At 40.0% G+C, this 26,907-nt stretch overlaps 1 protein-coding gene across 1 annotated transcript; it reads right to left on the bottom strand.

Annotated features, from left to right (window-relative positions):
• Positions 1-18,321: 18,321 nt before the first annotated feature.
• Positions 18,322-22,988, bottom strand: LOC101731247. Its single transcript, XM_004910549.3, has 2 exons — positions 22,348-22,988; positions 18,322-19,104 (listed from the first exon to the last, which is right to left on the bottom strand). Exons 1-2 carry the CDS (start codon positions 22,964-22,966, stop codon positions 18,512-18,514), a joined length of 1,212 nt encoding a protein of 403 aa, XP_004910606.2. The 5' UTR covers positions 22,967-22,988; the 3' UTR covers positions 18,322-18,511.
• Between the last annotated feature and the right edge of the window lie 3,919 nt (positions 22,989-26,907).

The raw sequence follows: 26,907 nt of genomic DNA on the forward strand, positions 1-26,907 counted from the left end.
CTTAGCTGCCCAGATTGCCAGTTGGTCAAGATCCTGCTGCAGGGATGTCACATCTACTGCATCCCCACTGTCCAGCTTCTTACTTACCTCATCATAAAAAGCAATTAAACTGGTCTGACATGACCTGTCCTTCATAAAGCCATGCTGATTACTGCTCATAATGGCATTCTCCAGTACATAATTTTGTATGTGATCCCTTAACAAGCTTTCAAATAACTTGCCCACCACGGATGTCAAACTTACAGGCCTATAATTGCCAGGCTGAGATCTTACTCCCTTTTTAAATATAGGAATGACATTCGCCTTCTTCCAATCCCTAGGTACCATACCTGATGAAAGAGAGTCTGAGAATATCAGAAACAAGGGCCACTGCAATTCTGCCCCTAGCTCTCTCAGTACCCGAGGGTGTATTCCATCTGGCCCAGGTGCCTTGTTTACATTTATCATGTGTAACCCTTTAAGCACCATATCCTGTGCCAACCACTGTGAAGTTGGAGCTGAGGCAACAGTGCAGCTATTGGGTGGGACTTGGCCCACTGGCTCCTCTACTGTATACACAGAAGAAAAGAACTGGTTAAGCACATCTGCCTTTTCTGTATCCGCTGTAACCATATTGCTACTATAACTCAATGGGGCCACACCCTCAACCTGCATCTTTTTACTATTAATATACTTAAAAAACTTTTTGGGGTTAGTCTTGGCCTCGGCCGCGATGCGCTCCTCATTTTCTATCTTTGCCTTCCGGATTGCTGTTTTACAACACTTGTTACAGTGTTTATATTCATTAAAACGCAGCTACTGTCCCCTCTGACTTATATTTCTTAAAAGCTTTCCTTTTTCTCCCTATTAACTTCTTTACCTCAGAGTTAAGCCACATAGGGTAATTCTTAACACTTCTACTTTTTCTTATTAATGGAATAAATTGAGAACATTAATGATTTAATATCTTTTTAAATGACAACCATTTCTGCTCTGTGTTTTTATCAGAAAACATAATGCCCCAATCTATGCCCTGAAGCGCTGCCCTTAAGGAGCTAAAATTTGCCTTCCTAAAATTCATTGTCTTTGTTGCCCCCGTGTAAATTTGTTTCCTGCACCAAACATCAAATGAAATAACATTATGGTCACTATTACCCAGGGGTTCAACCACTTGCACGTTTGCCATACGTTCTGGGTCATTAGAGATCACTAGATCTAGTATAGCATGGTTCCTGGTTGGCTCCTCAACAACCTGTGACATAAAGTTGTCATGCAGCAAGTTTATAAACTTGTTCCAAGTTACTGTCCTGGCAGTACTATTGCCCCAGTCAATATCAGGATAATTAAAATCCCACATTATTATCACTTGCCCCAAACTAGCAGCCTTTTCTATTTGCAACAGGAGCTGGGCCTCCTCCTCCTCACTTACATTAGGGGGTCTATAGCATACGCCTACAATTAGTTTGGTAGCTTCTTTACTATCTGTGAGAAGCTCAACCCATAAGGATTCAGCTCCCTCTGTTCCCCCCATCACTTCCTCTTTAATATTTGCTTTTAGTTCCTGCTTAACGAACAGACACACCCCTCCTCCTTTTCTATTGCCCCTGTCCCTCCGAAACAATGTATAACCCCCAATATTAACAGCCCAGTCATGAGACTCATTCAACCAAGTTTCAGCAACACCAATCACATCATATTTCCGCTCCAGTGCCAGTACCTCCAGCTCTCCCATTTTACCAGTCAGACTCCTTGCATTGGTAAACATACATTTAATACTGGTACCAGCGTGAGAATGACATGTAAACAACTTAAGGGCCTCCCTGCCATTATCAGTATCCCGAAGCAAGTCTCCTCCCCCATTTTCCCTTACTATGCCCGCTACCTCATCTATTCTGTCTACAACAGAATTTCCCGCTGCACCCTCCCCCCCCACTCCTAGTTTAAAATCTCCTCCAGCCCTCTAGCCATCTTCTCCCCCAAAGCAGCTGCCCCATCATCATTGAGGTGCAGCCCATCCCTGGCAAAGAGCCTGTAGCCGATTGAGAAATCAGCCCAGTTCTGGAGAAACCCAAAGCCCTCCTCCCTGCACCAATCTCTCAGCCACGCATTAATCTCCCTAAGCTCCCGCTGCCTTCTTAACGTTGCTCGTGGCACAGGTAATATCTCTGAGAAAATTACCTTGGAAGTCCTCGCCCTCAACTTCTCGCCTAGCTTTTTAAAATCTTTTTGAGGACTTCCCCCCCTCCTCTAACTTTGTCATTGGTACCTACAGTATGTGTACCAAGACCGCCGGGTCTTCCCCAGCCCCTCCCAACAATTTGTCCACTCGTTCCACCACATGCTGAACCCTAGCACCAGGCAAGCAACACACAGTTCGGCATGTAGGGTCTTTGCGACAAATTACCCTATCCACCTTTCTAATAATTGAATCCCCTACAACTATAGCCTGCCTTCCCTTCCTAGCACTACTCCCCCCACCTGTATTAGAGGTGCCGGCTCCCAGGGTGCTCTGAGAGTCAGCCCACTCCATACACGCCAGCTCAGAGCTGTCTTCCCCATCTTCACCTAAAGCGGCAAATCTATTGGTTTGTACAAGTTGTGAACCAGCCCCCCTACCCCTGCGTCCCCTACTTCCCCTCTTTACTGTCACAAATTTGTCTCCCTCATTAACCTCCACTGTCCCTTCTCCACCCCCCACTACACCGGCCCCTACCAGTGGTTGCTCAGTGAGCCTCCTGTTCTCCCCCATGTTTGCAGCTGCCCTCAGTGCTGCCAGTTCCCCCCTTAGATTCTGCACCTCAGATTCCAAGAGGAAAACCCACCTGCATCTCTCACAAGTAAATGCTGCATGGAACTGCTGCTCCAGGACCACATACATGCGACAAGATGCACACTGAGTCACACCAGCAATCATACTGCAACTCATATTGCCACTGGGAACTTACAGTCTCCCGAGTGCAATCCCTTGTATAGTGCCTTTTTAGTTTCAAACGCCTTTTTGTTTTTAACGCTTACTAAACACTTAATTTACATGCAACACTTTAGATTACATGCAACACTCGCTTAGCAGCTCCCATACTCGCTGTGCAGTCAGAAACTTATAGAGGTTCAAAGTTGAGTTATCGTATAACTAAGATACTTAAGTTGGCGACTGTGCCCTGGTCTCTAGCCTGCCTCCCTGGAAGAAGCTGCTCAGTAAAAGTTTGCTCTAGTTTATCGTATCACTGTGTATCATGCCTGCTTCTTACAGTAAAGGCCATCCATATATATCTCACGGTTGTGGGTGTCTGCCAGCCCCATTTGCCACACTGCTGTTAGCAGAAGTTTCCTGCTTTTAGTCATGCCTTAACAGAGGAAGAAAGTGAAAGTGCACCTAAATGCACTTTAGCTGGGGGACAACTATAGGAGCAAAACTAGAACTAATATAGTTAGCACCCTAGGACATGGGCTGCTCCCTGAGTTCAGCTCACACAAATACTGTGACTAAACTGTATCTAGCAAGACTTTGAGGAAGAAGATCTTTCCAGGAAATGACCTTTGCTGTTGTAGATGAGTGGAATCTCATCAATATCTGCCAGAAAATAAGTGGACTGTGTTGTTTTGAAGATATAGAAGAGGGAGCCAAAGCATCACATCTGCATATATGGGCACAGATGGAAATGAGGGGAGAATCCAAACTGAATTTTACTTAAGAGCTTAAAGGAGCTTTCTGGTCTGGGAGAATCTAATATCAACTAAAAAGTGTGTCTACCTGAATCGCATCCTATAGAAAGCAGCCTACATTGTGACCTGTGCTATGTATACTCACTCAGATGCAGAGGATATTCACAATTAAAATAAGTAAAAATCCTAGCAAGTAGTTGCATGCCAGCAAACACCCTAGGATAGCAAAGGAGTCAGTTACCCCATTACCCACTTAATGATCAACTTCAAAAGGTTATTTTGCACCATGACTGTTGAAGAAAGAGAAATGGTCTGTGTGAAGCTTGTTGCAATTGACAAAACCAATACATCCAAGGTCTTTATCTGCTATAAGGCTAAGACAGTTTATAACTGCAAAATAGCTCAGAAGATGTACAGTACTGTATTTTGGCTTCTTCAAGTGCAATACCATGGAGTTTGTGCATAGTAAGAATTCTTTTCTGTTTTCCAGCTAACATATTTCAAGCAAGAATACTAATAACTATCTTCATTACTGCAGTCACATTCCTACCTCCAGTCAAGGTGCATCTAGATGGAGAACAGCATTTTTTTCCTGTAGGGTAGGTAGGGCCCTGCTTTTTAGAAGACACAAAAAAAGCACAGCACATAAAGAGCTATGTACATTGAGATGCTAATGTAATGTAAAGTACATGCAAACACACACAGGTTCTGATGGCTGGAAATAGGGATCACCACCCACAGCTTGCCCCTCATCTTTGTGATGGGAAATAGTGTTATCTCTTGAGAATGATTAATTCCAAAGCCAGCACAGTTTCCACTGAAACAAATAGGAAGCAGTTTTCAGTGAAGGCATTTTGCTTGTCAAAATTGCTCCTAAGTGAATAGCATTCACCCATGTACTGTTACCCTAAATAAGATTTAGGATATATGTCACCACTCTTTTAGGATAGAGGGTACTACAAGACAGGGTCGGACTGGGCCGCTGGGACACCGGGAAAAATCCCGGTGGGCCCCGGCCCTAGTGGGCCCCGACAGCCCAGTCCGACCTTTGCCGGTGCTCCCCCTACTGACTGTTCCTCTCCTGATGAGTTCAATTTAAATGCGCTCGGGGAGGACGTCGGGTGGGGGCCCTGCGGGGGGGTTTAGGGGGGCCCCTGGGGGGGGCTAGGGGACACGGCTGGAGGGGGCACCTGCAGGGCCTCTGGGACCCAGTCCGACCCTGCTACCAGGTAGGGCGTAGCCTTAAAGAATGCTGGAAAAGCCATGCGCTCTACAGAGTCTTTTAGGATTAGTTTGCATTAAAGCACTCCACTGTCGACAAAGACTTTTTGCTAAGTATGAAGCAAAAACAAATTTAATTATCATATTCATGTTACTGAAACTTGTTTAACTGCAATATTTTGGCCTTTAGAAAGAGCTGCACCAACAGAAAGAGAAACCTCTTGGGACAACACAAATTCTTACAGCACTGACCCTTCAATGAATCGGTTGAATCTAGATGCACTTTGACAACATAAAACATCAAGAGCTCCAGCGACTGAATTTCCATGCACAGTAAAAGGCCATAAAAGGATTTGTCTGTAAATGCCTGTTTGTGGATATTGATATATATGGTTCCATTTGAGGCTTAAAGGAGAGTTGCTTTTAGAACTAATGCAGAATCTGACAGCAGTTAAACACCAACTGGCCGGCATCACTTGCCTGTTTTCCCATCTGTTATAAATGCTCAAATAAAATCAGCATGTGAATTCCTGTTTTTATCACTTTGGCCCTTGGCACCAAGCACATCTGTAGGCATTTCCTTAATTCTTCCATCCTTTGTGTTATCTGAGACTTGAATATAAATGATTTTTTTTTTTTTACCACTGGAAACCTTATCCTGAGGCAAACTGCATCTACATGACAGTCATGGAGCAATCTTATCAAAAACATGATTTTCTGAGAGGGAAAAGAACGAGTTATTATGGCAAATGATTTATAAGCCACAAGGATAAGTGACTTTTTACATTGTAACTTTCTTACTCTTCCACTCTATCATAAAGTCAGCAAAAATGAAATATTATAGGAAGATATTTTGCATTAAAATTTAAAGCTTAATGCAATCTAGAAAAGCAAAAAAGTAAATGTTTGAGGTTTATCAAATGTAAGGGTCTTTCTGATGATAAATAATATTGATAAATAACATAACTGTTTCAGATGGATAGGGTTTCTAAACAATAAAGCACCCCCTGTTTTTAAATATAAGGATATTAGAAGTCACAGTACAATTGTATAATCATATAAAACAACAGACTACAGGCTAGATGCTTTAATATAGGTTATAGAGCTCCTTTGTATCTTTTCGTATCTGTATTGTTTGCTCTTTTGTGCAAATATATATATTTTCTTAAGTAAGAAGCCAGTGGTTCGCCCTCTTTATTTATTAACATGGCTACAAAAAGGAATTTACCAAAAACAACAAAAAACACAAGAGTAACCCATTTCAGTGTAATAAAATGTTTTTTGACCAGATAAAACCAAAATAGAGCTTTGGCTAATATAAAAAATATTTTAATATGTGTGGTACAATGTTACCACTGCCCATACCTTAAAAACACCATACCTACAGTGATGTATTATGGATTTGGCATCATGTTGTGGTTTTTTCAAGTATTTCTATTATTTTATTTATTTATTTTTTTGCCACAACATATTGTTTCACCAACGTTAAGTATGTAAATCAAATAGGAAAAAATCGAATGAAATCCATTTTAATTTCAGATCTTCATGCATTATGTCGTGGATAATGTACCCTTTGCTGTAATGTATATAGATATTAAAATAATTAAGAAATTTGTGACTGTATGTAGGAAAAGTAAAGATAATAAAAAATGGGGGGGAAATAAATTATTTTTTTTGTTTTTTAATATTTTTTTGGGGGGGGCTCTAATCTGCTGTTTCCATCTTTAGATTGTGTACATCTATTTACGTGAGAAATTTCATGCCTCTTTGATAAATGGACAAAGAAGGGGTTTGCCCTTTTTAAGGTTTAAAAATGTGGTTGCTTTTTACCGTGTTAATAAAGTACAAGTATGGGACCCATTATCCAGAATGCTCAAATCCTGGGGTTTTCCGGATAAGGGGTCTTTCCGTAATTCGGATCTCCTACCTTAAGTCTACTAAAAAAAAATTTTCACCAGTAGTTAAACCCAATAGGATTGTTCTGCCCCCAATAAGGAGTAATTATATCTTAATTAAGATCAAGTACAGGTACTGTTTTATTACAACAGAGAAAAAGGAACTCATGTTGTAAAATTAAAATTATTTGCTAATAATGGAGTCTATGGGAGATGGACTTTAATGGGGATAATGGGTTTCCAGATAAGGGGTGCGATACCTGTATGATGTAATTTCCTGTTTGTGTTAGGGTTCTATATGCAAAAGCAATTGGATGTTCTTCTCCATTAGGCAGTATATGTGATATAACTGCTCCAACTCCGTAGGGTGAGGCATCACATGCTATTCTGAGTGGCTTACTAGGGTCATAGTGTGCTAGCCACTTGCTGTTGGTTAGTCTTTGCTTTGCATCCTGAAATGCTTTTTCACACTCGGCTGACCAAGCCCACGTGGTATCTTTCTGCAAAAGTTCATGTAAGGGTTGCAATAATGTTGACAGATTTGGAAGGAACCGTCCATAGTAATTTAGCAGTCCTAAGAAGGAGCGTAGTTCAGACACATTTGAAGGTGAAGGTGCATTAACAATAGCAGTTAACTTTGTTTCTGTTGGGTGAAGACCTTGTGCATCTATGCGGTATCCTAAGTATTCTACAGACTCCTGGAGGAAGTGACACTTGGACAATTTTACTCGCACCCCAGATGCTTTTAATTTTGATAACACCTTGTCTAACAGTGCCAAGTGCTTTTCAACAGATGAACCTGTAATTAAAATGTCATCCAGAAAACAGACCACATGATCGATTCCTTGAAGAATCTGATCCATTGCATGCTGAAAGATTGCTGGTGCTGTAGATACTCCAAATGGTAAGCGCTGGTATTGGAACAAACCCTTGTGTGTGTTGATGGTAAGAAATGGCTTTGAATCCGGATCCAGCTCTAGCTGTTGATAGGCATTTGATAAATCAATTTTGCTAAAGTATTTACCTCCAGCAAGTGTAGCAAACAAGTCCTCTACATTTGGTAGTGGGTAGGGTTCTGGTTCAATACAGCGATTGACAGTGACCTTGTAGTCACCACAAAGTCTAATAGTTTTGTCCTTTTTGGGGACCACTACAATTGGGGCAGCCCAGCTGCTTTATTTGACACGTGACACAATACCATAATGTTCCATTCTTTCTAGTTCTTTCTCCACAGGTTCTTTAAGAGCATATGGCAAGGGACGTGGCTTATGAAAAATGGGCTTTGCATCTGAATTTACAGTGATAGTTGCCTTTAGCCCCTTAATACTGCCAAATTCTTCCTTAAAGAGGGAGTCATGTTTACTCAGGATTTGTTCCAGATTTTTGTGAAAGGCAGCTTCAGTTTGTTTGATAGTAAATATTTTAGCCCAATTCAGCTTTAGGTGCTTCAACCAATTTCTGCCCAAAAGGGTGGGCTTGTCGCCCTTCACAACCACTAAAGGCAATGTAAATGACTGACCTTCATATGTGACTGGTGCTAGAATCTCTACAAGTACAGGAATCTTCTCTCCAGTATAAAAAGTGAGATGTAAAAGTGAGTTCTGCAGTGCAATTCCACCTAAACAGTTCTTGTAAACAAACTCTGATATTAGTGATACAGATGCACCTGTGTCAAGTAACATGTTTACTGGTTGCCCATCAATTTCCAGCTTAATATGAATGCCATCATCTTCCCCCATGCGTAGTATTGACTGTATTCAAGTCTGTGCAGTCACTTTCCTGACTGTCACAATTAGTCACATATTGTGCCCTGGTTTGCCTGCCTGGTTTGCTTCTGCAGACACGAGCAATGTGGCCTAACTTTCCACAATTTCTACAGGTTTCTGATTTATATCTGCAGTTCAGTTGCTGATGCAGGCCCCCACAGCGGTAGCAGGGTTTGACCTTTTGTGTCTGAAATGCTTGCTCACCTGTAACTGTAGGTGGCTGTGGTGAATTTGGTGAAATGGGTTTAGACCCTGTAGTTATTTTAGGGATATCTGTAAATGAAGAACTATTTTGCTGTTTGAATTTCTGAGAGTCACTTCTGGTTAATTCTATGGCCAAGGCAATGTTACAAACAGACTTGAAAGTGAGATTTGCTTCATTTAGCAGCTTATGCAGGTAGAACTCATCATGGAGGCCACATACAAACTTATCTCGCAAAGCCTGATCCAGGAATGTACCAAATTCACAGGAGGCAGATATCCGTTTTAAATCCAAAATATAGTCTGCAAGGCTTTCCCCCATGTTGTGATTTATCACATAAAATCTAAGGCGTTCAGCAATGATGATAGGCTGGGGTTTATAATGCTGAGAGAGGGTCTCTGTAGTTCTCTCATAGGACAAGTCAGTGGCCTTTGCAGGAGCTATAAGAGTTTTAAGGAGACTGTAGATTTTTGCTGGCAGTGTAGCAAGTAAAATACCTGCTTTCTTTTCCTGACTAACATCATTTGCAGACAGCCATCTCTCAAATCTTTCCAAATAAGACTCAAATTCTTCAGCAGATTCTGAGAACTCTGGGACTTTCCCAATGGCAGACATTGTAGCAAGTTACTCACTGTGCAGAGAAGGAATCATGCAGCCTGTGCAGCCTGTTTGCTCTGCAGCTGAGTCTGTTTCTGAGTCCAAATGCACAAATCCTCGTCGCCACTGTAATAAACTGCTGGCTAGCAGTGGGTTAATACTTCTGCTGTGTTAGTTCAGGTACAGATACACACTGGAACTTTTGGTATATTTATTAGAACATGGCAGGTAGATCTGGCCTGCTCCATGCTGGCTCTCAGCTTAACAGGAAGCACAAAACAGGAATAGGAATATCATCAAGCAATGGCAAAACAGTAAGAATGCCCTTAACCAAAATGTCTACACAAGCAGGTTACTACAAGGTGGGGACAGGAGATCCCATGGAGACTGGAGACCAGTGTGACAGCCCCAAAAGTAGTTACCTCTGGTAAGACTGACTTTCTCTGGACACTGCGGAATTGTAAATGTTACATGGAAATAGCCCTGTACTGAATGTCGTGAATATTTGCCTGTATGCTGTGATTCCCATAAGGTGTGATTGAAGTTTCATTTTGCATGACTGCTTGGAAGTGCATGCCTTTCCTTTGGTACGAACAGTAAAATACATGTTGGCCTCCTTACCAGGTAGACATTTTATGTTAAGGGTGTTCTGCATTACCTCTAGCACTCAGATGGCTCAAATAAAGATTTGTTCAACATGGGTGTTTTCAGGCAACCCATATAGATATCTCGATGAATGCTTTCTGTTTTGCCCAGCGAGTGCTTTCAATGGAGGATTGCATACAGTATGTAATGACAGCAATATGATGGTACTAGCTAATGTACTGTACATGCTGAACCCGTAGGTTAGTCTTGCAGAAAAAGCACAGTATACAAAAGCATCTGAAGTGCAGCCAATGTGACATGCTTACTTAGTCTTGGGATTAAGGGATTCAGGAATTCACAGGAAACAGAGCTAACATGCATGTACTGCATTCCTAATATACTCTACATGCCGCATGTAGCAGCAGAAATAGTAATTCAGTTCTTTACATGTAGTTGCGGGTGTAATTCCTACCAATAGAATATCTCTATCTTATGAATACATGTAGCCTTAAAAGGGAATTTTTGGAAATTTAGATGAAGGACCTCAATGAAAAAACAGTAGTAGCAGAACCTAGACCTACTAACTGAGGTGTCATTTTGGGCAGTACATGAGCTTATAATATGTACCAAATCATATTCCACATAAGGCAATGGCATCATTAATTTTAGGAGTCACTTTTGCTAAATGGTCAAAGACAATAGTCTTGTTTGAAACAGTACAAAAGAGACATTTTTCTATTTAAAAAGTATGCAGAATAAAATAGTGCTTTTTATGTTAACACAGTTAAAGCATGTTGTAGAGCACATGTGCCAAATATGGCACTTATGGCTGTTTCATGTGGCCCCTGGTGACTGTGCCTGGCCGTGCAGCACCAATCACCTGACTGCACTCTGACTGTGCCTGACTGTACAGTATCTTAATAAAAAATTTGGCCGCCGACTTAGCCTGTGTTTTAGATTTCGGCCCCCTTATGTGATTTGTGAGTTTGACACCCCTGTTGTAGAGAAAAAAGGTTTGTGCTCTAGGAATAGAATTAATTCACCCACCAAAAAGGCCCTGTGGCCCTGTTAAACTATTTATCATTATCTATCTATCATTTCAGACAGCAATGGACATTAAATATGAAAATAAGAAATATACTGATTATTTTTTTACAAGAAGGCCTATTATTGCCACCTATTTATCTCACGCTAATGATTGATATATGCATGTGGCTAAATTGTGTGCTTTAAGCTCTGGGCCACTTTAATAACCCTCTTTATTAGAGATTCGTAGCACTGCCATACTTCATTTGCCCAAGGTTACATTAAATAGACAGAGAAGAAGTCTAGTTTTTTTTTTTTTATTATTATTTGAATCAAGTATTACAAAGTTCTCTATAACTCACAATGCAGATCCTTCAGGGACTTCACAAGAGAAGAACTAATGGAGCCAATTTCTAAAGTACTAAAAGAAGTATTTCCTTTTGACACAAACTGTCAAAGCAGTTCACTGGGAAGCAGCTGGAAAACAAATATTCAAATAATAAACAGCTTAGCACAAAACACAAGAACATCACAAGGCAAGAGTGTGCCCAAACAGGCAAGCATCTGTAAATGTGTCTTATGTGTTACAAAAAGAATGTTAATAACGTAAAGCATGACTGATTGTCCTTATCTGGCAGCAAAGGCTATCCTCCCTAGCTTCAGACCAATTTATTGTCTGTGTTGTCAGCTTGTAGAACAAGCAGTTCAGCATCACTGAACTTGCCCTTATGTTTAAAAATGAATGTATTTTATTGTTTTCAGATAGATTTTTCTTTTATAGCTGATATTACTGTGTACCTTCACTACAAAGCCTATTAATATTTATTAAGTCTCTGGGTAGCAGCTAACGATAGACATTTAAGAATTACTTACAGGTCTCATAGACAGCGTTAGAGATCCAGCAAGTTGTAGCGAATCAATCCAGCTGTCCCTCACAGCACTGAAAAGTATTTGCATAGTATAAAACTTTGAATACTTTCCCAAGGATGAACCGATTAGTTGAGTAGGTAATGTTAAAAGAAGAGAAACAGCAAAGATTTTCAATAAAGATTGTGTCTTTCATATACTTATTTAGCACACAGCAAAAGCTATTAATTATTTGGAAAATTGTTGGCCAAAATTACGTCACTTACAAGGGCAATTTTCAAATGCGAAGCACCATGTTTTTTACCAACAATGCTTCAGCAAATGTAGTGCCCTCCGCAACTTTTGATTGCTGTGCAATACAGCCACCATATACCGTTTGATTTTCTGTAATTGTGTGCAAATTGTGGTGCACAGTTTCAATGTTAGGATGGCATCTTTTCCAACATGCCAATGCACACAAGTTTAGTAATGGTGTGTTACCAAGTAACAGGTGTCCCTTGATGTAGCCTGCTAGGGGAACCATGGAATTAACACCAGGTACAAGCTGACATTAGTACCCTAAGTACCATATTACACATGCCACAATTTATCAAATCAGGTTGAACAGGTGCACTGAGGTATATTTGTGTGTTAAGCAGTGTTCGATAGCCCTGCAAAGGTACAGGGATTTTTCTTGGTGGATGCTGGCCTTAATGGGCCCATTGCCCAATTTGAATTTCTGAAATATGGGAATATCAGAGTTTTTCTCAACAAGAATAAAAGGTTTACATGGCTCCTGGTGCGTCCTTGATATCAGATTTTCTATGGGGGTCCTCATTGCCTTATTCTGATTTTAACGTTAAGCATGATTTGAAGCCTACCATAAAGGAAGAAGTTGTGAAGGGGAATGAGAGAACTGGAGCCTATTGCTTTGAACTTAATAGAGAGAGTAAGGTGATATGTAAGTTCATGGTAAGAGTAAGCTACAGATCTTCACATGTAAGCGATGAGGTATATATTCCATAGCTCCAGATGCAAACTGGGGGTTTTAATCCCCAAATAATTGTAGGGGTTTACCAAAAATGGGCCCTTAGGACAGACACCCCTAAGATAGGCCACAGGGTGGTGATTGTTAACAGGGACACTGGGATGACTGGGTGCTTAATAGTTAACAGGGAGTATACCTGTAGTTCGGGTTATGGCCACAGGGTGGTGCATAGGCCCATATAAAGGGATGCAGCCATGTGCTGTAGTGCAGACATTTTGGGGACTGCTCCAGGCAGGAGTACCCCAGGTACAGCTTAGATAGAAGTTTGGTAATAGATCACTCCAGGAGTGATATGTAGGACACCAGAGGTTAGAATGGGCAGACATCGCCCCTCCAGGAGTGGTAGTGAGGTTAAGACCTCCCAGCGTTACATCTGCTGGAGTGCAGGGCCGCAAGTGGCTAGGTAGGTGGAATAGGTCACCGCTAGTCCAGGAGCCCGGCTTCGAGGGTGCTTAGGCGAGAGTACCAGTGTGGGTCCCTGTAGTGATGCTTCTAGCGTGAGTACTGGGGAGGGCTCCAAGAGGGGGTGCCTCCTGGTGCGAGTACCGGGGAGATCACTTAGATGGGAGCATGTGGCGTTAGTACCGTAAGTGATCCAACAGAAAAAGGGTCTCAATGAGTAGTAAGGAGAAAGCCCTGCATGCTGTATCAATAATATGTGCCACTCCTGGGGAGGAATCTGCCTAATAAACCGTTGCATCTATTTCACATACAATATTGTGTCTGCTGTGAATATCTACCAAGCCCAGAGGACCACTACTAAGCTGGTAAGGAATAGCCCCAGGGAGGTTTATCAACCAGGAGTAAGTGGGTCCCAAGAGGGGCATAGCATCCTGATAGTTTCCCAGGGGGTGGATTATAGTTCCACAACATCATCCCTGGGTGGAGGCACGCCTTTAAGGGGAGAAATCCCTGTAAACCCCCATAGTAAGTGGGGGCTCAGGACTCCTGTAGCGCCAATTATAGTGCTCCAATAGGTAGTGCCACAGAATCTGCAAAAGTGGGCTACATAATAATGAACAATAATACTGTGAGCACCGTTAATGGAAGAAAGTTTATAAATGTACTGCATGACAGTTTTCATGCTATATTGGATCTAGTGATCTCTAACAACAAACCAGAGCAAATCAGAAATATAGTATATAAGCACGTAAATATCTGGATAATAGTGAATATTTAAAGGGGATATATAGTCAAAAATCATAATCTTTATGTGTGTTATTTAGACATGAGATAAATTTGCAATGTAAGCGAATTAAAAATTAGTTCACAGCTCCTGAAAACCTACAGGGCCAGGGGTCATCCTGATATCAAAAGAAGAACAGTGACTGTCCTATACCAGAGTTTAAATAAAGCACAGAATTTTGTTTACTTAATTGTCATTGGTCAACTGCAGATAAGAGCAAGTCAGGCCCATTCCTCATTGGCTGCAGACACTGAGGAACAAAGAGCTACAGTTAGATGTGTTTTAACCCTGTTTTAACTGCTTTACCATCTGATTCATTTTTTATAGTGCTTTCCTATCTTAGGGCTATATATAAACACTGAGATTTTGACTTTACATCTCCTTTAATGTTTGTTGTAAAAAAAAATATATACATTGGGTCAACAAAATTGTAGGAAATCAATCTTTATATTTTGCTTTGCTTAAAGCTTTTGGGAACCAGGAAACTGTTTAGCGACCACATCCACTAGTCAAACGAAAATTGCAATTTTCTAGTTTTCTAGTGCAGTGTACGTTCTTTTTACTGAAAAAGTTATTTTTGCCTCAAAAGAGGATGCCACCTTTGATCATGCCTTAAAAGTGTGCTTCTTTTAAAGGAGAAGGAAAGGTAAAAATCACTGACTAGTCTACTGACTATTCATTAGGCCCCTAAACTTACACAGTTTACGTAACTTATGCCAAAACTTATGTAACTTCCAAATGTGCCAAATGTTAGGCACCCCCAGTGACTTTAATCACTTACCGTTTACCCCGGGCTGGTGCCCTTGTTAGGAGAAAACTGCACCAGCCCAGGGTACCTGCGAGCAAGTGTTTCCTCTTTCTTCTGAATTCCCGGGGCCGGTGCATATGCAGTAGAGTGAAAAATAGACTTTTTTGTTAAACTTTGGATTTTCACTCTACTGTGCATGCGCAAGCGCACAAAGACAGAAGAAGGAAGGGGAGACACACGCTCGCAGCTTCCCCTGGGGCTGGTGTGGTTTTCCCCTAACAGGAGCATCAGTCTGGGGTAAAAGGTAAGCAATTTAAGTCACTGGGGTGTGCCTAACATTTGGCACATTTGGAAGTTACATAAGTTTTGGCACGTAAACTGTATAAGTTTAGGGGCCCAATGACTAGTCAGTATTAGTTCATAAAAATAGTAAAAATAATGAATGTGCTAATAAGTCAGTATTTTAATTGGGGGGGTCAGTGGAGTCTATACATAAGTTACATAAGGCTCTTTGAAAGTAAGGTAAGTTTTTGCATAAATTGTGTCATTCCCATTGTAAGTTCATGTAGGAGACGCTGATATAATTTAGTAAATAGATCCCAATATGAACAGCTGACATTACTCTATAATAAGAAAATATAAATAATTAAAATAAATAATAAATGTGCTAATAATGCAGTCAGTTCTTGAATTTACCTTAAGTTTTTTAATTCATCAGTGGTCAGTGGAATTTGAAGTGCAAAGCTTCTCTGCATTGGCTTTTGCTTGATACACAAGTTACTTACATTTCTAGGCAAGTTACATAGGTTTTGAAGTAGCTTTATGCATAAATTAGACAATTTTCATATCTTTAGTGGCATGACCTGTCCCCTTTTGCGAAAGAAGATTTCACAGGGCCCAGCACAACTGTACCCCTTTTAACCCCCTGATGGTGGCCCTGGTGACAGGTCCCCTTTAACCACACAGAATTGACACACACACAGAACCTGATCTCACAATAATTTCAGCGTAAGCGGTTTTTGCAACAAAATAAAAAAACTCTATATTTTTTTGGATTCTACACAATCTCTTTGGTGATACTCGTCAGATAGTATAGTTATAAATCACATGATTTCAGTCCAGTGTGCAGTATGGGGTAAAAGCACCCCCTAAATCTATAGAAAGGTACTGGTGCAAAAATTCCTGTAGTGCCGGTACATTTATTTCCTCATTTATAAATCACTTCATAGAACTTTTAGTTAATGTCATTCACTTATTAAAACACAGGCATAGCAGTTCCAGACACCCAAAGGTGGTACTCACTTATGGATGAACTATATCCTAATGCTAGCGGATAATCATATTCCTTAGCCTAACCACTTAAGTTTCTATACTAGCAGGGGAGACACACTGTACATATTTACTAGATCCAGTCACCCCTTTTGGTCTTAGTGAGAGGTTAGAATTATATTAGTTCTTATAAATATGATCTGGGTCCTGCAGACTGGTGAGTATTATTTTCCAACTGGCTGGTACTTCTTATGGTACTACATAGGAGTTCTGTATTAAAGTTGGGCACCAGAGTGCAGTAACTTTTGTACAGTATATATATTATGTATAGTTGTACAGAAGCAGGCTCCGAACTGCTTCCTGGTAGCATGATGTCTACGTTGGCGGATGGCGTCATTACTATTGGGAGATTTAGAACGGTCATGGATGCATGCCTCGGGTTTTAAACTTTGTTCACTCAGTGTTGGTGATGGGAAACGCTGCATTGAGAAAGGAAGGGGGGGGGGCGGGCCCCCCGATGTACCAATAAACCACTGCTGAGGCAGGTTTGCACCAGCATAATGTGAGTAACTTCTATATTGTATTTACATGTGCATATTGAAACCAGGAACCGTGATCTTTTGGGCAAGTGCACTCACGTTTGAAAGATTATTTCTATTCTTGCTTTAAGGTGCACACTCAATTCTCTTCTTTTGATAAAGGTGAACAAAAGCTTTACCCTTCTACCTTAATGAAAGCAATTTGTGGCTAAATCTCTTAAATATACGTTTCTGTATCTGTGATTAAAACTATGCACCCTGCATGTTCTGAAACATGTTTTAGAGAATTATATCTAGATGCTTCATACTATACAAAGCAACTAGTTAAATCCCACAAACAGAACTAAAGGTATCTTTGTGGCCAGAACAATGTAAAGGTTATAGATAAGGCAACGTTAGGTAGTGTCATAACCTTTTTAAGGAGAATTAGTGTTAAAGCAACTCATCCACTAATTAGCCTGTTCATGTTTATTTGAGTATTATTTAAATGTTTGACAAAATTGCAGTTGGAGCTGTGAGTTAAAGCATATTTATATATTAATACATTTACTGGTATATTTTAATCATTCGCTATTTAATTTCGATAAGCATAAGCAGTAACATTAAAAATAGACCAATATTAGGACAGATCCTGTTATGATCTGTACATACTCAACGTTTCATAACCCTGAAAATGTCATGATGGTTGCTAATTAATAAGTTAAGCAAGCACAAGGTCTTGTGCAAGCATTATAATTATTGCATTTACACTTGTAACAATATGATGACAAATATTCAGCAGCGAATGACACATATGATAATAATAGAAATGTTACATAATAGAAAATATGTTAAGATATGTTTCTCTTAGATAAATATAGTAAAAGCAGCTATAATTTATTAGTGTTGACCTGGTTGTTCTTGAATTATGAGGTTTTATGGATCTTGGCCATTCTAGGTTGTAAATGTTTAAAGGGATAAGATAAGAAGTAGATTTTGGCGCAAGGGATAAAGAATAGTGGGTGTTATTAAACAAACTCTCTAGTAAAACAGACAGTTCAGATAAATTGTTGAAACAAGAGGGTTCATTTAATGCCTCTGGGACCATTTCTGTATTCATGATGGGTGGTGAGGGGTAAGCATGTAGGCAACCCCCTCTTACTCCCTAACCATTGTCTAATGTGCACTTCTGCATGACAGGAAGCCTCGGTACCAAGAGAAGCGTAATCCCTAAGGTAACCAAAGCTTTATTGGAGAAAGGGATGAGTTGAAGTGGGGGTTTGGGGGTTGTGGATACACCTTGGTGCACTCTATATGAATCATTATACACTTGGGCCAGACATCTCTGTTATTTTGTTAATGAATCTGCTTAAAACCACTGGTGCCCATGTTTATTTATGAAACTGAATGTGCTAAGAGTTATAGATCAACCTGGAGCGCCTTCCCCCAAGGGCCCAGCTGTTTCAAGTAGCAGTGCTCTACCTGAGTGCATCAGGATAAAGGCACCCCATAGGGATAAGCAATTAGTTTCACTTGCCAGTGGCCAATATTTTTGCAAATCAGCACTAGAATTGCACCATGCATTTTTTTTATTCGCCTGAAATAACTGTGGAAACTGTGGAAAAAAATGCCAGTGGCATTATTAGAATTTTCCTAATGCATTTTGTTTTGCCAAAAATAAAATGCTGATTTTTTGTGCTGGAAAAGATGCATGGCACGCGCAAGCTGGATTTTTATTAAATAAACAAAAAGAAACACACATGACACTATGATGAAGTGGAGAAAGGCCGCAGCTTTTTATTAAGTATTAAATGCACATCCACCAGGAACCTAGCCAGCTTGTTCACCTTCACAAGCCGCCTAACTTATTGAAATCAATTATAGTGCATAAAATTTCATTTAACCATCACATTCCTTTTGATAACAAAACCCCTCCATGCCAAAGCTGAATTTAACCCTAATTCAGCTTAGGCCTCCCCTCCACTTCACCAAAGCCATATCAATTGCATTCTGCAATCCCATGTTGAAAATGTCATAACCGATTTTAGATAAGTGCACGTTGTCCATACCATACAAGCCATCTCCACCTCCCTCCAGATCAATATGCCTGTACGATAACATGTTCAGAGACTTCATAAACTTAGCAATTGCGAAATTTACCTTCTTTCTGCATCTTTCTAATGGTTTTTTCTCTTTTGTTAAGGTCCAAACTCTGCGTGACACCATTTCAGACCACAGAAATAAAATACCAGGTAAATGAAAATGTGCAAGGGCTAGATCCTTTCTAATAGCTCTAATAAGTTCGATTGCTTTAAACTTGCCTAAATCATTGCCCCCCAAATGAATAAGAACTAAATTAGGTGCTCCATGTTTTGACAACATTTGAGACAAAATTGGAATTAAATCAGACCACCTGGCCCCCCTGATCCCCATCCAGTGAATGATAACCTCTTCTTTGTTAAAACCAAGATTGATGCCATAGCTTCTGTCTAGGGCTCTCCTCTGTGCTGCATAAATGAAGGAATGTCCCAATATGAATACAACGATCCTTTGTTCTGAAAAAGAGAAAATCTTAAACTTTATCAACAAGGCTCGGTCTGATATAAGACTTAAACCTATTAGAACCCCATCTGCCAACATTCATGATAACTGATTCCTGACACCCAAGCAATGATAATTGAGTTGCAGCACCAATTCTAAAGGAATGAGTGCCGTAATCACTAGGAGCAAGACCAATTCCCTTTAAGGCAAGCTTTAAGACTTGAACGAACTGGAATTTTGAAAGAAAATCCCCATTTTGATGCATAAATAGAGGGCCCTCCTTGGAAACCCTCAGATTCAAAAAAGCAATGTATGCTTGAACTGGACATAAGGCATCATTAACTAAAGGTCCTAACCAAATAATACAGCCTTTTCCAAATAAGTCTGTTTTAGACCTTTCAAGAATGATTCTCAATTTATTTTGAAACAACTTAGTATTGACTAAGGATAAACCACCTGGATTGGTTTTGCTCGGAGACACTATCTCACTTACCCGAAAAGCACCAAAGAATGACAATATAAACAGTAATCTAAACATAACTAATTCATAAACTGAAGTACAAATTGTTTGTAACTGTAAGACCAACCGCAGTAAAATTGCCATAGTAATTGGCTTCCTCTTATCCTGAATAGGTTTGGTCATTCTTAACCCTTTCAACAATTGTTTAACAATAGCTAATTTTGAAATATCTACCTTATCGAATAATTTAAGAAAAAATGCAATGCCCGATACATGTTTTTTGATTGCTGCCACCGCAAGTCCCTTATGGTGCAGCTTCATAATAAACATAAGCAATCTATCCAAGTCTGAAACCACCTGTGGGTTTTCAATAGAGCTAGCTTGCCACAAAGCCCAGCTAGCCCTATACGCCTCCCATGTCTTCTGAGCCAAAGAATTTGCTACTAACCCAATTAATTCTTTTAAATCAAACCCCAAAGATAATCTGGGCAGAGATCCTGTGAACCGTTTGCCTCTGGTGCCAACTGCCTGAAATGTGAAAGCTGAAAGCGTGACAAAGCATCAGCAATAGTATTATTGACACCAGCTATATGCTTACCCTTTAACCAGATATTGTAATGAAGTGCTCGCAATACTATTTGTCTAAAATTTTTACAACTGGTGGTGATTTTGACGACAAATAGTTAATAGCTTGAACAACTGCAATATTATCGCATCTCAACAATATCCGCTTATTAACTAATTGGGGACCCCAAATTTCCAGTGTAACTAATACTGGAAAAATCTCTAACAAAGTAATATTCTTTGTAAAACCTGCTTCTATCCAATGTTGGGGCCATGCACCTATACACCAATTACCTGAAAAATATATACCAAAGCCACTTGATGCAGCAGCATCAGTATATAATTTAATTGCCTCATTATCTTGAAATTCTTCCTGCCAACATGACCTCCCGTTATATGATCTCAAAAATTGTTCCCAAATATCTAAATCCTCTTTTATATCGGTTGTAATTCTAATATGCAATTTTGGGTTATCCAAGCCTGCTGTGAGAGCAATGAGTCTTTTGTTAAATGCTCTCCCCATTGGAATTACCCTAGTTGCAAAGTTCAAGTGACCTATCAGGGATTGCAGTTGCTTTAAGGTTACCTTTTTAACTGCTCTGATTACTCTAACTAAATGCAATAATTTGCAAATCTTTTCATGTGGTAGTCTAAACTCCATGGCTACAGTATCAATTTCTATTCCTAAAAATTGGATTAGTGTTGTGGGCCCTAAAGTTTTATCTTTTGCCAATGGTACCCCAAATTTTTTTGCTATTAACTTAAATGTGTTTAACAAGCTATTACAGGTATTTGTTTTTGGGGGGCTGATAAACAAAAAATCATCTAAATAATGTATAATAAATTTAGAATTTGTCAAATAAGAAATTACCCATGCCAAAAATGTAGCAAAGCTCTCAAAATAACTACAAGACAATGAACAACCCATGGGTAAACACTTATCATAGTAAAATTGCCCCAAAAAATGAAAACCCAGCAGATGATGACAATCTGCATGTATAGGTAAAATACGAAAGGCAGATTCAATATCCGTCTTGGCTAATAATGACCCTTGCCCACTGTCTCTCAATAGTTCAACTGCTTTGTCAAAGGAAGTGTATTCTACCGTACATTGATCGGGGTCAATCCCATCATTAACTGATAAACCCTTAGGATAAGATAGATGATGGATTAGTCTGTAAGAACCTGGCTCCTTTTTAGGCACCAAACCTAAAGGTGATAGCCTAATGTTTACAAACGGAGGACTTTGAAATGGGCCAGCAATTCTGTTCAGACCAATCTCCTTATCAATCTTATCCTTAGCCACTTGCAAATTTAATGATAAAGACTTTAAATTATCATACACTACGTGAGAACATGTTAACTCATTAGAAGGTATCCAAAAACCCACAGTAAAACCTTCAAATAGTAGCTTGGCTTTCTGTTGGTTTGGGTACATGTTTAGATAAGGTAACATTTCTAACACCTTCACCGGCGTTATCGGATTTTGTAACCTGTTCCCTGCTGGTGGCCTTAGCAACTGATGGCAAGAATCTTTTAATGCATTTGAATGCGGGATGCTGGCCTGAACAGATTGTACACTCATGTTTAAATCTGCAGTTACTTTGAAAACGGCATGTTGTTTCATTGAATGCCCAACAGTAATTAGGCTTGGCATTATTAACCCCTGCTTTTTGTGCCTGCAATGGAGTTTGAGGTCTGGGTACCAACATCCCCATCCAAAGATCAATATCTTTTGACCCCCATTTAAGGCCCTTAGTTACCGCCATTTTTTGGCGGAATCTATCATCATACACAAACCATGATATACCACCATAAGATTTGTAAGCATCCAGAATAATGTCAATATGTTTAAATAGTCCCGGTGCCAATTCTGTATGTTTGCTACATAAAATGTTAGCAAAAATACAAAACGCCTGTAGCCAATTAGAAAAGGTGCGAGCCACTGGTCTGCGCCTTTCTTCCTCAGTATCACCTTTTTTGTCAGATTTTAGAAAGTCCTTTGATGAAGGCAATAGTGATAATAAGTCTATATAGTCACCCTTTAAGATCTTTTCCTTTACCACATTGGGTAAATGCAGACCTAGTGGTGTAGATTCACATGCAAAAACATCCTTGTAAGCAGATTCTAATACACCTGTGCTTCGTTGCCCTAAGGCCGCACCAGGTGCAGAGGCAGGGAAATTAGACATAATAAAGTCTTTTAAACCGGGCATTAATAGGTCTAACTTACCCAATTCTTGCAAGGTGTTTGACTCTTGAAGTGGCCCCGACGCTCCTGCTTGTCCCCTTGCTAGCACTCCAGCGCCCTCTTGTGGTGGCCATTGGGAAGATGTGGAAGGTGCGGTGCAGTCCAGAGATGAGGATCCTGTGCCTTTTAATTTCGGCTCCACTGATTGAGTGCGCATGCGCACTGCGCCGACATCACCTCCCATAGCTAGACGTGGAGGTGATGTTGACGGCCAGTTTACAGGATGCGCCGTCTGCTCTGGCCGCTCTGGCTGTACTTGTTGCCCTTGTTGCTCTGGCTGCTGGACCGCTTTTCCCTTCCTCCCAGCGACGGACACTGCACGCTTTCTTAGCTTGGTGGCAGCCCGCGTGACAGGTTTGCTGCCAGTTGCTGCTCCTCTTTTCTTTTTTGCTGGGCGGGTAGCTGGCGCTGAGTCTGTAATGCTGCCCTCCACTTCTTCAGATGTGCAGGCCTGATTCTCCTCTGTTTCATCGCTCTCTCTCCGGAGCTGCTGATATAATTGGGCAACTGCATCTTTTCTTTCTCCCTGCAGGATCCACCGCAGCATTTCTTCAGTGGTCAGCTCCCTGGAAGCAGCAGTGCTGGCGAATCTGGACAGCATGGTGAAAGGAACGCCTTGAGCCGTTTCCTATGAAGAAAGGTAAGTGACCTGTTCCCTCTCCCCTTTTTATACCCCTCACCACAGTACCACATGACCTGCCTAGCTCCCCACAGCCTATCACCTAAAAGCCTACAAACTCACACACCTGCAACATTGATTACCTGCAGACCCGACCAAATCAGTAACACCTGTGAATCCCAAAATTAACCCAATGGTTACTAAGGTGAATAACGAATATCCTATATACCAGCTGCTGTTCCATGCACACTTAGGGCCTAATAAGTCCCCAATTGTCAGGAAAAAAAGGGGGGAATAAACACCAATGGTATTATTAGAGTTTCACTTTGCCAAACAAAAAAAAAACTTTGTTTTTTGCACTGGAAAAAATGGAGAAAAAAATACACTTTTCCTTTGACATCAGTGGATTTGGTAAAAAAAAATGTTATACAGAGAAGTGAAACAGGCCAGTTTTGCGCTTAATTAGTACCCAGATATCTGTAATGGTACAGTACAGTATAGATTTTACTAGCAGAATCTCCTTAGCATTTAAATGATTTCATTCTTGGATTTTCCCCATGGGTCCAAAATTTAATTCCAGGTCACTATACTAATAGAGAGACTGTTCTCCTATCTGGAACTTCCACTCCTGAGTCTACAGTTCCATTATCCTTACCCAATCTGGTAAATCTGTTAGGATACACAAACACACCCAGGGCCACTGTCAGGTGGGGAGAGGGGGACTGTGGTCCAGCTGAAATTTTCACCCACAAATTATGTTAATTGCGTAAGTTATGTATAACGTTATGTTAAAATGTACACAGTTTATGTAACTTGCCAATACACTTACATAACTTACATAGAAGCTTACGGAAGCTATGTATTAAGTAAAGACAGTGCAGAAAAGCTTGGCATAGACAGGTAGAGACAAACTCCACTAATGACCAATGGATTAAAAACCTCAGGTAGATTCCACTGGTCCCCAATGAACTGACTCACATTAATTAATGGAACTATTTATATGAACTGCTTATTTTAGAGCAGTGATCCCCAACCAGTGGCACGTGAGCAACATGTTTCTTAAAAAAAAAACCTTTAGATGTCGCTCCCAGTGGCCTCAAACAGGTGCTTATTTTTGATTTGTGGTTAGAAGGTTGCATAAAAACCCAGTGCAATTCCCAAACAGAGCCTTCTGTAGGCTGCCAGTCAACATAGGGGCTATCAATAGGCAATTATAGCTCTCACTGGCACCCCCAGGAACTTTTTTCGCACTTGTGTTGCTCTCCAAAACATTTTGCATTTGAATGTGGCTCACAGGTATAAAAGGTTGGGGATCCCTGTTTTAGATTAAAATTGGCTGTTTATATTGTGATCTACTGAGTGATACTAAAACAAACAATGTTTTCTAACTGATACCCTGTTCTTCTGCTCCATGCTTGCAGCAAAATATTTAGTAAACTGACTTTAAATGGTTTGTTATAATTACTTAGTCCAGCTCTCCAAAATAGCCCTAATGATTATAGTTTCTTCACAGAAGCGACTAATCAAACTGTACTGAAAAGTAAAGGATCACAGCTTCTAAAAACCCTGGTAAAAGCCCCTTAGCACCACACAACGTATCTATATCGCTCTAAAAATGCTCAGTCATGCATTTTTACACAACTTTTAACAGTAAAATATTTATCCTGTGTTGTTTATAAGTTCAGTTGGGCACCAGTCAGCTTAATTCACATTTTATGTATACAGTACTATGAATTGTGAAGAAGCACTGACAAACCCATTTGTTCCACAGAGAACTATCAAACCACAAGGTAAAGATGCTAACAGTATGATAAGACTTCCATAAGTCAGATGAGAATATGTTTTTTTTTTTGTCCCCCTTTTAATTTAAGGGATTCAGGAATGGGCACTATGGGCAATGTGACTGCCGCAATAAAGATGCCAATACACAAGCATGTATGGGTGGCCAACAAACGATCATCTTATTTAAAGTCCTAACCAAATGAGCAGATCTTATGGTGTATGCCCATTTTTAAATACAAATGTACTTTAGGGAATTTCTTTTCATATTATGCGCAAGATTTTGGAAATGTTTCATTTATACAATATACTGTAGATGTGGCCATGTGGGGTCTGCTGAGCTATATGCACCAATACCCTTAATATTAAGATTCCGAAGTCATGTCTTTAGAGCTTCACCAGATCCTATGAGAAAAACATAACAATCATGGCATTGAAAAAGATTATACTGCATTAACAATAATTAGTGATGAGAGAATCTGTCCTGTTCTGCTTCGCCGAAAAACTTGCAAAACTTTAGAAAAGTTAGCAGAAAGACTATTTTGACATGACTGCGACCATTTTGATGTGACTGCATCTATTTTGACACATGTGACTTTTTTTGACACACAGCAAACTATTTCTACTGCAAATTTTTGCACCTGTTTCACAAATAAATCTGCCAATGGCGAAACACGCAAATTCACCGCAAATCCATGCCTGGAGAAAAATTACACTCATCACTATCAATAATCCCATAAACAGATAACAAGTTGTAATGCTGAAGCAGAACTGTTAGATTTGTTAACCTTTTATTATGGTTCACAGGGGCTTTTGTTCATTTACAATTATTCTGAACAAACAATACATAACATTCTTATTGAAATATAGCCATCCTGGCAGCCTGATACAGATTGCTCAGTGCCTTTAGAGTTAGTTTTCACTTTGTGATTTACTTTTTGTTCAACGGTTCTGATTTGTGCACTTCAGTTTCTTTATTTAATGCTTTGCCTTGGTTATTTCACTTGATCTACATATATCTATTGCTTTCTCCAAAGTCAAGTCTGCTTCTCTTAGTAATCTGCCTCTGACCTGATCATTTTTTATGCCACACACAATTCTGTCACGAATTAAAGAATCACGCAGCAGCCCAAATTCAGTCTTTAGCTTTGTGTTTTAAGTCTGTGACATATGCCTCAATAGTTTCTGTTTGTCCTTGAGCCCTTGTAAAGAATAAGGGGCTGATTTACTTACCCACGAACGGGTCGAATGGAGTCCGATTGCGTTTTTTTCGTAATGATCGGTACTTTGCGATTTTTTCGTATGTTTTGCGATTTTTTCGGATTCTTTACGAATTTTTCGGATCCAATACGATTTTTGCGTAAAAACGCGAGTTTTCCTATCCATTACGAAAGTTGCGTAAAAAGTTGCGCATTTTGCGTAGCGTTAAAACTTACGCGAAAAGTTGCGCATTTTTCGTAGCGTTAAGTTTTAACGCTACGAAAAATGCGCAACTTTTCGCGTAAGTTTTAACGCTACGCAAAATGCGCAACTTTTTACGCAACTTTCGTAATGGATACGAAAAACTCGCGTTTTTACGCAAAAATCGTATTGGATCCGAAAAATTCGTACAGAATCCGAAAAAATCGCAAAATATTCGTTTTCAAGTCGGAACTTTTCCAATTCGGGTCGGATTCGTGGGTTAGTAAATCAGCCCCTAAGTGTCTAATATATGGTAAATGTTTTCTAGGATTTCTGAAACTTTTTCTTTAGCACATTTATTTTGTCTCTTTCACCCTCCATGAATTCAAAGGTATTATTCACTTTTATCGCTTCTTCTCCTGCGACATGCAAAAATGTGGCACACTAAACTTTCTCACCTTTTTCTGCAATGCCACTGGTAGTGCTGTATAGATCATATCACTGAATCCATGTACTCCAGTTTTCAGCAAGATTTCCACGCAGATTCAGATTTAGAGGTGGATGAAACTGGGCCATTTTGTTACCTAGTGTACTTCAGACACCATGTGATGTTGCTGTGCCAAGTTAACAGACTTAAGACTGAGCAGAACTTTGTTTTATTTTAGAGCCACTCCAACATGTGCTCTGCTATCTATACATGTACAGATTAATCCACTTTTGCTTCCAGTTACATCACTAGCTAG

Source organism: Xenopus tropicalis, chromosome 10 (assembly GCF_000004195.4).
Source record: "Xenopus tropicalis strain Nigerian chromosome 10, UCB_Xtro_10.0, whole genome shotgun sequence".
NCBI lineage: Eukaryota > Metazoa > Chordata > Amphibia > Anura > Pipidae > Xenopus > Xenopus tropicalis.